The 12,766-nt window shown below is 39.6% G+C and overlaps 1 protein-coding gene across 1 annotated transcript in view; it reads right to left on the minus strand.

The window, feature by feature from the left end:
• Window positions 1-479: 479 nt before the first annotated feature.
• The window catches only part of tmc2a (transmembrane channel-like 2a), a 26,057-nt gene continuing 13,770 nt past the window's right edge, over window positions 480-12,766 (minus strand). The window contains exons 9-21 of the mRNA XM_034896977.1: window positions 10,716-10,814; window positions 9,883-10,025; window positions 8,240-8,387; window positions 7,057-7,245; window positions 6,795-6,974; window positions 6,552-6,710; window positions 5,905-6,033; window positions 4,874-4,941; window positions 3,647-3,886; window positions 2,467-2,592; window positions 1,942-2,020; window positions 1,002-1,119; window positions 480-697 (exon numbers count right to left, since the gene is read on the minus strand). Of these exons, the coding sequence (XP_034752868.1) occupies window positions 480-697; window positions 1,002-1,119; window positions 1,942-2,020; window positions 2,467-2,592; window positions 3,647-3,886; window positions 4,874-4,941; window positions 5,905-6,033; window positions 6,552-6,710; window positions 6,795-6,974; window positions 7,057-7,245; window positions 8,240-8,387; window positions 9,883-10,025; window positions 10,716-10,814 (1,896 nt within the window). The remainder of the gene's footprint in view (window positions 698-1,001; window positions 1,120-1,941; window positions 2,021-2,466; window positions 2,593-3,646; window positions 3,887-4,873; window positions 4,942-5,904; window positions 6,034-6,551; window positions 6,711-6,794; window positions 6,975-7,056; window positions 7,246-8,239; window positions 8,388-9,882; window positions 10,026-10,715; window positions 10,815-12,766) is intronic.

Here is a 12,766-nt window from a genome sequence, read left to right on the forward strand (position 1 = left end):
TCAACATGGAACATTGTGCTCCCCAACTCACAGTTTTTTTTAGAAAATCTTTAATCCATGTAAGACATAATGTCATTAGACACAATCTATGTCAATACAATCAATGAATCCTGTGATTAGACAAAGCGTGCACATCTGCAAGCATGTCTTTTTTCAGTGGTGACGGTGATGAGCTCAGACCCGCGGTATGTGTCACGGGACCGCGGTATTGCGGTAATAAGGTAACCGTCCCAGCCCCAGCTAACATATTAATAACAGCGCATAGTGTCTGTCCATCGTTAGAACCTTTAGACTCCCATCTTTAAGGTTTTTACAGAACAATGTTGCAAAACTGTCCTGTAGCGCAGTTCATAGAGTTGTAACTTTCAAAGATGTGTTTCTCCAGCAGAAAGAAATATGAAGAAAGTCCTTGTAACTGATATGCCAAGCTGGCTCCAGCTGTGAAACGAACAGAGATGGAACGTGATTTCCTCACACCGTTATCTGGGAGGGGGGCCCCCTCTCCCTCTTCCGCGGCCTCGGCCTGGTCCAGCGCCGGGCATTGGTCCAGGTCCTCTGGGGCCGGGCGGCCGGCTCACCGGCCCTCGAGCGTTGGGGTTGGGCGATGCCAAAGTCACATCTTTCTGCAGGTTAACACCTTTACCGGCCGACCCGGGCTTCGTCTTAGTTGGCTTAGCTTCCGGCTCTGGTGTCTTTTCTGTTTTAGACAGGGACCGGGATATATCAGCTGAGTATCTAGATTTCCTGTTATGCGCTAGTTTTGAACTCACATCCTTAAAAATACCTCAATGAAGGCTAAACATAGTGTTTGATATCCAGATGGAATTGAATATTTTAGGTTGAAAAACCTTGGATCATAATATATACGAAGCCACAGTACTTCTCAGAATTAATTTCAAAACACCATATTAAAAAAATGAAAATGTATGTCCTAGAGACATTTAGTAGCATTTCTTTGATATATCTGCATAGGACAATCAGCTGTGCAGGAGTTTACTGACCAGGCTCTGGAGGAGCAGGGGGCATGAGGGATCGGTTTGGCAGCAGGTCCTCCAGGTCTTTCATGACCTGGTTGGTGCTGTCTGTGTTGTTCCTCCGGTTCTTCTCTTCATCCCGAGCCTAGAGAGAGGGAGAGAGAGAGAGAGGTGGTGGACAGAAAAAAGTGGGTTAAAACAATAGATGTATTTATAGACACTCAGTGAGAGAAAATAATTAGGAGCCACAGAACTCTTGTGGTAAATGTGTTATTTAAGTTAAATATTTGTCAAGAGGATGCTTAAAAGATGACCATTTTCTACATGTTTCTTATTGTTGACAAATTCCATGAAAAGACTGAAACAAGCAATGTGTGTCTGTCTCTTAATACTTTGACGTCCCTTCCCTGTCTGTGGGTCTCAGCCCCGAGCCCGTTGGTTTCTATTGACGACAAAAATCTAGAATATCACAAATATAAAGTTTGATGTTAAAAAAATTCAGTAGTTTTTTTATTGGTGCTCTAGCATTTAAAGCAGCAAGGTGATGTACATGAGAATGAGTCAAAAATAAACTAACATGCTCACTCTGATCTGACACTGTCAACATGCTAATGTTCAGCAGGTATGTGTACTATGGGAGCCATTCTGGCTTAGCGTTTTAGCATGTTAGCATTTGCCAATCAGCACTGAACACATAGTACAGCTGAGAGCTATGGGACTCTTTAGTGGTTAATAGTTTTGAAGGTACGCCATGCCTTGACCCTTGCAGCTAGCTTGAACAGTAAGCTGCACTTCTTTGTTATCAGATGTGATTTAACTTTAAAAGTTGCTGCAGTTCTCTGCAGCAACCCACTCTTGTTTATGTTTTATGCTTTTTGAGTGTTATTTATTTATGATATTGCAACCCACTCTTGTTTATGTAAGCAGGTTTTTAACAGTGTGCATTACTTCCTCATTCTTCTCTTACCATCTGCATCTTCTTCTTTAGCTCCGTGTTGGAATTTTGATAGGCCTCCGACACAGAGTTCAGATAGTAGATGGCCAGTCTGTAAAGGGGAAATGACAGGACTTGTTGTAATTTCAGGGGCTGCAAAGACACACACTCTAGTACTAGGGCTGCAGCTACCGTTTACTTGAATTGTGAATTAATCTGTTGATTATTTTCTCAATTTGTTGTTTGGTCTACAAAAATGTGGGAAAAATGTTGATCGGTGTTTCCCGAAGCCCAAGATGACGTCCTCAAATGTCTTGTTCTGTCCACAACTCAAAGATTACTGTCTCAGAGGAGAAAAGAAACTAGAAGATATTCACATTTAACAAGCTGGAATTACAGAATTTGTCCTCACTCCAACCGATTACTGTAATCAATTATCAAAATAGTTGGCGATTAAATTAATGGTTGACAACTAATTGATAAATCTTTGCTTTTGTAATCACACACTAGCATGTGCATGCGTGTGTGTGTGTGTGTGTGTGTCTCCTCTACACTCACACCATGAGCAGTACAGCTGGTATGATGAGGCCGGGGTTGGCTGCATAGCTGAAAATGGTTCCCAGGAAGGCTGGCAGGTCCAGGTCGATCGTCTCCATGATCACATCAAACATCTTCTGCTTCCCACTGCAAACATCAGCATGGTCAACGTGTGTGTGTGTGTGTGTGTGTGTGTGTGTGTGTGTGTGTGTGTGTGTGTGTGTGTGTGTATTTGTGTGTGTGTGCGTGTGTATTTGCACATGCTCATTTACAAACCAGTGTTGGGGAGCAACTACACTACAATTAAATGTAATTTAAGTACAAAATGAAAACACAGTTACTGGAAAAACTATGCAATTAAATTACAGTTAGTTTGGAAATATGTTGACTAATGTTCATTTTATTGCTTTGCATGTATCTCATGTCCGTAATTCTTTTTGCCATTTGCAGACACAGCCGTTTGGTAAAGTCTGATGCTATTCGGATGCTTTCCATTGGTTCTCCTGTTTGAGTTTGCAGCGCAACTAAATTGCCTCTAGATCCTTCATTAAAAATTTAGAAAAGCAATCAAAAGGTTATCAAATAATAATACATTACTTTATTAAAGTTACTGAAATAGTTACTACTATTATTGCTTTTTGAACAGGCTTGTAACCTTTAATCTGTAATCAATTACATTTCTAAAGTAACCTTTCCAACACTCTCTAACTATGCTTCCTGATTATTTTTTATGTATGAAGGGTTTTCCCTGCAGTTATATGGTTTGGTTGCAGCACCCGAGCCTCTTCGGGCGACATCTAAGCCGAAAGGAATGTCACTAAAAGACTTTTCTTAGATTTAATGACTGTAGTTGGACTTCTTTAGCAAGTTATGTCTTTTAAGATTTTTGAGTGTTATTTATTTATGATATTGCTTTTTAAATGTTTTATACACAGATGTGGAAAAATGATAAAGACACAAAACTACAAAAGGACAAATTGACTACAAAGAGTCGCCAAATAACAGAGACCCAACACAACCCCAAAGAAAAATGACCAAAAAGAGATGCAACAGGACTACAAACAGATCCAATAAGAAAGGGGAAATTGAAATATGTAACATTTTCTTGTGAAAGGACGCCTTAACCCCCTGCCAAATATGCAGAACTAAGTCTTCCACAAAGCTAGGGAAAACACTGAGTTTGTCTTCAATGTGCGGTTACCTGAAGGGGCCGCAGTCAAACGAAGGCGGCAGGGTCATGATGGTGTAGACGACAGGTAGCAGACTGAGGAAGAGGATGAGGAGCAGCAGGCCCATGTAGAAGTTGTTGGACTTGGAGGCTTTGAAGACCCTCTCGTGGGGGACGTTGGTGGCCATTACAGCCCAACACTGGTAGTACATGGAGCTGAGGAGGCGAAGCACGTTGATGCCGACCAGCCCAGGAGCATAAAATGCACCCATCCTGGAAAAACACCACAAGATATATGGAATGTTGTAGGCCTATTGGCAGACATCCATTTAATATGTAGCCAATGGCATGTAAAGAGCCTTTTTCCATGTCCACTCAAGTTTCTCAGCGTGCACTCTAGTAACATTTGTGTGGTCCAGGTAGCTTTGCATAAAAAATGGTTGTCATTCGCAGAGCTACTTTTACTTTCATACTTTAAGTAAATTCCCAAGCCTGTACTTTGTTACTTTTACTTGAGTAAAGAAGTTAAATCAGCACTTCTACTTTTACCTTTTTTTCTACTTCTTTTTTAACACAAGTATTTGTACTTCTACTTAAGTACGGGAAGTGAATACTTTTGCCATCTCTGAATATCAAATCATTTAGGGTGCTTTAATGTCTGAGCAGTTTGGTCTGCTTTAAACCAAACCCTGGAGCATTTCATGGGATAGCCCGGTTTGTTTGGGGTGGGGCAAAAAACCCATTTGAACTCTGGTGCTGTGCGGACCAAACAACCGAACTCTGATGCAGTTCAAACGGTGTCTCAGCTGCTTCCAAGTGCTTTACAGTTCCGTTCACTTAAGGTGAGAGGATGAGTGGCTCGTCTAGGCTACCATCCCACCTTGACTATGCCTCCTGTCCGTATGGTGGGTCCAGCATTTTATGGTTTCATCCATTGTTGCACGCCAAAAAACATAAATCTATGTGACACCTGTGGTGTGTGTTACACCTGATCCACATATTTGTAAGATATAATGTCAAACTTAAAAAAGGTTAGTGTTGATTATCCATCTGCATGTCCTATTAAGACATTAAAATTTAAATACTAAAGTGTACCAAGAATCACACCTTGAACGTTTTGGGCAGTAAATACATTTTTATAGGCCAAGGTCTGAGACACCCTGAGACATAATTTAACTTAACACACACACTAACAAGCCCAAACAGAGAAACACACTGTAAACTTTGAGTGCAGTATATGTGTAAAAATAAAGTTAGTACCAGATCATCCCTTGATTGAAGACCAATCCAAGTACATTACCACTGATGTCAAACTCTCCATATGAGGGCTGAAAGTGAACAGACATATGATTGACTTAACATTTACTTAAACATATTCAATGAAACAGTTAAAGTTACATTACTTGAAATACCAAAACAAGTGGATGGGATTGACTCCACCCACAAACTAAAACGGGGGGAAGAGCATGCACCTGTGTTATTCTGTGGCTTTAACTAATTAAAACTTAGTTTTCTTCTAATTTTCTCGACAAACAGGACACAATTCGGGATAACTACTTATAATTTAGGACTATCCCAAATGTTTCGGGACATCTGGTCACCCTTAGTCTCACATTGCCAGACCTTCCTCCACAGCGCTGTGAAAGAGGGTCCGGCTAGTCCACATAACATTCTGGGATGGGAGAAAAACTTGCTCTGGTTTATTGGCATTTCTTTAAACCAATCACAATCGTCTTGGGTGGCGCTAGCGCCGGACGGAGCCCCAGTGCCGCTGCAAAATAGCCTCGGGAAGGAACTTTAGAACTCAGATTGGACAAACAGTCTAGCTAGCTGTCTGGATTTACCCTGCAGAGATCTGAGGAGCAGTCCTCAGAAATCCACAAAAGTTTAGAATTATGACAAAAAGAAAACTGTAACGTTGTGTATGTAGACTGTGTCACCCCAAACCGAAGTATTGGACAAATTGAAATGTTGACCTGTGGGAAAAGCACAGGTGTAAATAATAAAAGTAAAGATGGCTGAATTCTAGTTAGCTGCTTCGGTTTCAAGGCCCTAGTACTGTCATGGCCTACTGGGACACTTAAATAGAACTTCATGTCAAGTTAAAATGTAAAATGTGAATGTCAATTGAAATGTGTGCTGTGAAAAAGAACACTGCTGCGTGGACACTATTGGCATACTGTACAGACAACAGTGCACACAGAAACGGAGTTCACTACTTACTATGGAGCAGTTTTCTGCTCACCCTAAGTAAACCGTTGAAATTAAAATGCTTCAGCTGTCAGACTCACAAATCCAGCCTCCAGGTCCCAGCACCAGCAGTAGTTGAGGAAGCGAACGATGACAGCCCGAGCAAAGTCACCAATCAGGATGGTCAGGTAGGACACCTGGATGTCCGACACCGTCAGCTTCACAAACTCCTAGAGGAACAAAAAGTCAGAACAGTGAAATGTTTTCAAAAGCTTTCATCTCAGACAGTTTTCAGAAAGTCAGAAAAGGAATTTAGCTTTTTTCTAAGGGACTATAAGATGGAGACATCATTTTCAAACTAAAAACACAAACTCCAACAAATCAATGATTCCTAACATTCAGGTGATGACATTTTGATCATTAACAGGAAGCTAGAGAATTACACAGCATAGATGGTGTTTTTTGGCTTTTAAGAACGTTTTATTTAAACTTAAAGTTACTTTAAGTTATCAGATGATACTTTGGCTCAAGAAAAGTGCGAAAACAAGATGAACCTAAAATGCATGATATACAAAATGGGTCAAATTTCTGGACAAAATTGCAATATGTTTTTGCAAATAATCCTCATAAGATAACATTACTAACAAAATGACATTTATAATCATGTAAAGATTACAACTATTTAGAAATACTTGTGGCTTGTGTTTAGGTGTCATATAAAAAGTGAATTAGTTTTTATTTTCATTACTATGCCAACTGCGGTCTCCCAGCAGGGTCCTCGGATGACATCAGCAGGGTTCATGGGGGGTGGGATTGCACTGCTGTCGTTGACCAGCCGCGTGTAGTTGGCGTAGTACTCCTTCATGGCCCAGATGGTGGCGTTCTTAATGGACTCCTCTTCTTCCAGCTATGAGACAAAGAATGACTTTGTAAAGGGTGACACAAGACAGAGACACACACACACACACACACACAAACACTGTGGCCATACCTTGGAGTTGACCTCATCAAATAGGGCGAACAGGAAGGTGTAAAGGTTCCCCAGGAAGAGGGCGAAGATGCGTCCGAGCTGCCACTTGAGGGCGATTCGAGGATGGTAGTCCTCCAGCTCAGCAATGGTCTCAAACAGAGGAGGACACACCAGACCCAGCAGAGACATGATGATCTCCAACTGTCCAAAACATGGAGTCAGCAGTATCAGTACCGTTGTCAGAATCTGACTGCTTCATTCAGAGACGCCTGAGCATCATTACCTCGTTCTTCTCATACCAGCTGAGGTCGGTCCTGTTGGCAAACTCCTGAGACCTCTTCACCACGAAGTAGATAAGGTATCCGCTGCCGCCCAGGCTGCAGATGATCATGAAGTTAGCAAGGACTCGGAGGAACCTCCGCAGGTGAATGTTCTCATCCTTCTGGTTTTCCTGCTCGTCCACGATGGACTCCTGTTGGTGTCAAAACAGGAACAGAAAGTACGTAGAGAATAGCATCAGCAGTGCAGTAGTCTTGCATTGCTCAAACTTCCTCCACAGCGCTGAGAAAGAGGTTCTGGCTGGTCCACACAACATTCTCGGATGGACTTACAGTACAACTTTCAGCATAATCTGTGACCACGCTGAGCATCAATCACACCTACACTATTTTTTATTTATTACTGTTGCCTACTTGCAGTGTAGCTATTAGAACTATAGTAGAATTGAGGGTACCTGAAATGTATGCAATCAAAGAAATTACTAATAGAAACTACTGTCTCTAGTAATTTAATTATTGCAATTAGATTTGATTTTTTTTTTAAATAATAGCCTCCAGTTTTAGTATGAACTTTAACTCATATGTGATTCTGTCCATTATTTGTTTATAAATTGTAAACATTGATAACCACTAATAAAAAAAAGTCTAAAGGGGTCAGTAAAAATTGACTTAGGTTAAGTAGAATTTCACTTTTTAAAATTTTCAATTTTAATAAATTTCACTTATCTGAAAGGGCTAAAACCTTACCATTGAACCCTGTACAGACATGCAGACTTTATGATAACACCATTCAGTCTTGATGCAAGAACCATGTGGCTTAAATATGTTATTTCTGCCTATTCTACAATGGTATATTTGAATATTTCTGCATATTGGGGTCCCAGAGTGTTGGAGTTGCATACATTAGGTATGAGGTATTCATGTGTGATGATGTTAGTCCCTCTGCTTAGCCATTTTCCTGTTGTGAGATATTTTTCATTTTCATTTTTGGGATTCTCTTATCAAATGGTTTGATAAATAGTGCGTAAAGATAAATGGGAAAGAAATCTCCCCAGCGGAGGGCGCCCCTAGGTTTGGGCTGAGCCCAGAATCTTTTCAACATCTGGCTCCATCCCTAATCCACAGGTGTACTGAAAAATACACAACACATGTATGTGTGTTTTTTGTAAAATGGTTGCCATTGGTTACCTTAAAGCTGGTGGTGATGGAGGCGTATTTGTTGTCAGCGGTCTCTGAGTTGCCTATGAGGTAATCCCAGCTGGTGAACATCTTCCAGGCAAACGTGAACTCTCCTTCGTCTCCGTCCCCACCGCCGACATCAGCGTTCTTGGCCATTCTGAAAAAACAGGAGACAGCCTTTGTAATGGGCAAGTAGGCAGACATACCTGGAAATTATTATGTAAGTAAAAAATAAAAATTTTATTACCAGAGCACACTTAAACACAGCTTAAGCTGACCAAAGTACTGTAAAAAAGAACACTGAAATTCAAAAAAATTAAAATTAAGAGTAGAATTAATTTGGATATTTGCATCACTAACCCTCAAATAAATTTTAAAAAGTCATGTTTTGTCACTGGTTAAATCACAATCTGTTAACATGCATTCCAAACTCTTACAATATAAATGGCTGACTAGACAGTACCTCATTCCAGCAGAGCTGCACCACTTCAACCCTAATATTCCCGATCATGTATCACATGTAACCACCAGAAGGAGTCCCTGCTTCACTGCATTTGAGGCTGTCTACAGGTTGCCCACTTCTGGAGAAGCAGTGGCAGCAAAAACTGTCTTGTTCTGTTAGTAGTGTCTTGAGGAGTGTCCAAACACAGTCAGACACTGTCCTGTGACTCCCATGACTGTCCTGGGCCAGTCAGACACTGTCAAATCAAAGTATTTTTTTAATTTGCAAAGTTGTTTGATAGAATTGTTAATAAAGATAACTTGTGCTTTTAATCAGAAATTCTGGATTTTTTTTTGGTTGCTTTTCAAGTACACCTGACATTCAACCAACGCTCAGTCAGATGAGTTGTGTAGCGTGTGGGCCAGTACAGGCCCGGGGACCCCGCCAACGCCTGTCACAGGCTGGGAGACACAGGACAGTGAACAGGACAGTGTCTGACTGTCCCAAAACAGTCATGGGAGTTATAGGACACTGTGTCTGACCACAGCTCCCGAGCAGGTTAGGTGTTCAGCATACGTTACCACGGCGATTGAACCCGGTAACAACTGATCCACCATTGTGATACAGAACCCTGGGTTGAACCTGTACTTACTGTACCTCAATACTGCCAAATCTTGGTTTGTAGTACAGGCCTCTGATGCTTTACTTGTTTACTGTTTATTTTTATTATTTTTAATATTATTATATGCTTGTTATTATTAAGTATATTTTATTTATTATTATTTTATTACTTATTTTGACGTACTCCTGTGCATTATTACTAATCCTGTTTCTTCCTGTTATTGTTGTTATTCCTTTATTCTATACAGATGGGGGGTAAATGCATGTCTCTGTGCTGCGTTTGCACTTTGTTGGGGCTATCTTTGTTCCATGTCTTGTTGTGCTTGTCAATATGGCCAAAAAACAAACAAAAGAAAAATAAATATGTTTGGGGGAAAAAAAGTCATGTTTTGTCCCATTTTCAAACTTAAATTTAAATCATATCAAAATAAAATTCCAGTTTCCCAAATCTAATTATTTAAAATGGTCAAATGAAAACTAGAGCTTAGTGATTTCCCCGCGACAGTGTAAAGGTCCTCAGGGGTAGTTGAAGCAGCCTGGCTGAGACAGGAAGAACGAATGGAGAGCAACCATCCTGTGCGAGACTCACGTGCGGATCACGACCATCAGGCTGTAGCCGAAGGTGCCAATCCCCACCATGAGGTAGGACAGAGGCAGCCGGAACTTCAGCAAGCCAATGGTCCTCTGGTTGTTGTAATAGCCGTAAAACAGGACGGAATATTTGCAGTAGCCCTAAGAAAAGGACAGGCGCTATCGTTACTTGACTTTTGCCTTTGTTTTTTTCCACTAACGTCTTCTTTTAGTGTCTAACTTCTGTAGTGCTGTAGTAGTAGTAGAAGTATTGGTAGAGCTGCTGATTAAGCAAATAAGCTCTCAAAAATGAGGTTTACATCTTTAGGTAATAAAAGGTCAAATACATATATAAAAAAGTTTGTTTTTAATTACACAAGAAGAAACTGAAGAACCTCTGAAGAAATTCTCTGACTGCCTTGGTTGAAAAATTAAAAAACAATCAAGCGGTAAACAATCAAAGTGGAAAATTGTCTACTTTTTCTTCTGCATTGTACAGACTACAAAACTGTTAGAGATAAAAAAGTCACATCAAAGGGCTGAAATCTCTTTATGGTGTTTATATGTTAACAAAATGTAATGCTGGTTTCTTTTTGATGTGTTCACATTCGCTAACTTTTTCTTTAAAGCTAAAAGAAGGCAAGATGGACTTTTTCATTAGTATTTACTTTGATTTCTAGTAGATTCAAAATGCATAATGCCTAATGATTAACCTATAAACGTTCTTGTGGATGTGAAAATCTGATTACATAAGTTATGTGAACTGATTTTCTTTGTGGAAATATTTTGAAAATGTTAGCGCTAAAACCAATAAGGCTTGGGCATATTTATATCATCATATTTCAGACTTACATTGAAGTCCATGAGGACAGAGTAGTCCTGAGCGGTGTCCGCTTCTGCCCTAGGTACAGTCTTCCTGGGAATGGAGCCGTAGGGAAGGCCCATCAGAACCTGGGAAATAAGTAGTCACATTTGATGAGTGGAATGGAAATTCAAAGCAGATTGGAATAATGTACCTGCTGAAATAAACTAAATTTCAACATTTGGTATGTTTAAGAATGTCTTCTTACTTTAAGAAGTCATTTTTAGCATTGTTAGTGTTCTTTGACTTTTTTATGTACGTTGTCATAGCCATTTATAATTGTATTTCTATTTTTTTGCATTATGCTTTTATTTCCCCCTGTCACTATGTTGTTATGTAATGATTGTGATGTTGGGACCACCTCGAAAACGAGATGATAGGTTGGACCGGGCACAGTAACATCTCTGTCTGTATCTTGGAGCTCTTTAACCAGGAATACAAAAAGGAATACAAACTAGTAGCATGTATCTGGTGTAAAATGGTGTAGCTGATATCTCTGAAACCTAAACAGAACACAGTGAGTGAAATGTTACAATTTACCCCATATCCAGGTTAGTTGTAACATGACCTGGGAGGAAATGGTACATTATGACATAGCGTTAAACTGTCTGGGGGTGAAATGTGGCATGAAAATAGGCGGATGACAAAAACTTGATATTGCATCTTTCAGTCAACACTTAAATTACTTCTTAAAATACTATTTGTGTGTGTGTGTGTGTGTGTGTGTGTTTGTGTGTGTGTGTTTGTGTGTGTGTGTGTGTGTGTGTGTGTGTGTGTGGGGGGGGGGGGGTTGAGAAGCACCCCTCGGTCCGCCTTTCTTTTCCAAGAGAGAATTTAAAGATAAAACATAAACACCAATCTAACAGACTATTGTTGCCATGAGCTAGCTTAGTTTACAGCTAACAGCTAAAACGTTAGCACTAACAACCTGCATGAAAGATATCTACATAGACCACAATAACATGAATGAGGTTTGCTGAGGTTATTTACAACGCTGTAATGGTATCACAACTATAAATGAGATTTTAAAAAACACTTTCTTACCTAAAAAAAAATATATTTCTAAAATGTGCAGTGTCGGTCACAGAGTGCTGCTTCTTCACACTTGCACTAAGGACTAAACAGAGCACGTTAACTTTAGCTGGAGTGAAACAGGTGCTATAGCAACTAGTTCCTGAAAGGAGAAATTGGACTTGTCACAACCATAGACCGTTAATATTAATAATTCATCAATATTACAGTCTATTGTTACAAGCTACTGACCCGTGTTATAATAACCATAGACTGTAAAAATCTATTAACAGTCTATGGTTGCGGGGTTCCATTTGTGCCAAAATGAACCCCACATTATCTCCGGTCTCCAGTCAGCGTTGTCTTTTGAATTTCTTCTATAAACTTTTAATTGCATTAATCCTGATATGACTTGATTTATCTGTTAGTTGTATGCTGTTGTCAGTTGCTGGATTTATTTTTTAAATCAATTTTTGTTTTACTTTTGTTTGTCGTTAAATCTTTAACAGGAAGCTTGAGAAAAGGTGGTGTTTTATATGTCAGAAAAACATTTAAAAACTACTGAACTTGAACTTTTGGTTGCTTTAGTTACTTTAGTTTTTAGTATCAGATGATACTGTGGCTTGAGAAAAGTGCAAGAATAGGCTGAACCTAAAATGCATGATATACAAACTTAATCAAGTGATTGGATGAAATTACAGAATTTTTCAAATTATTTTACAAACAATCCTAATGGCATAACAGCAATGAAGCTTACTGGTAAGATTACATCATTTACATATAATGATGACCATCATTTAGTAATACTTGTGTTTTCAGTTATAATGCATGAATGGAAATTCAAACATCATTCTTTCAAGTTTCAAGGATCGCCTTTTTTCACCTACGTAATATTGCAAAAATTAGGAATATCCTGTCTAAAAATGATGCAGAAAAACTAGTACATGCAAGATGTTACTTCTAGGTTGGATTACTGCAATTCTTTGTTATCAGGCTGCTTGGAAAAGTCCATAAGGACTCTTCAGCTGAT

This window comes from Etheostoma cragini, chromosome 16 (genome assembly GCF_013103735.1).
Source record: "Etheostoma cragini isolate CJK2018 chromosome 16, CSU_Ecrag_1.0, whole genome shotgun sequence".
NCBI classification, from domain to species: Eukaryota; Metazoa; Chordata; class Actinopteri; order Perciformes; family Percidae; genus Etheostoma; species Etheostoma cragini.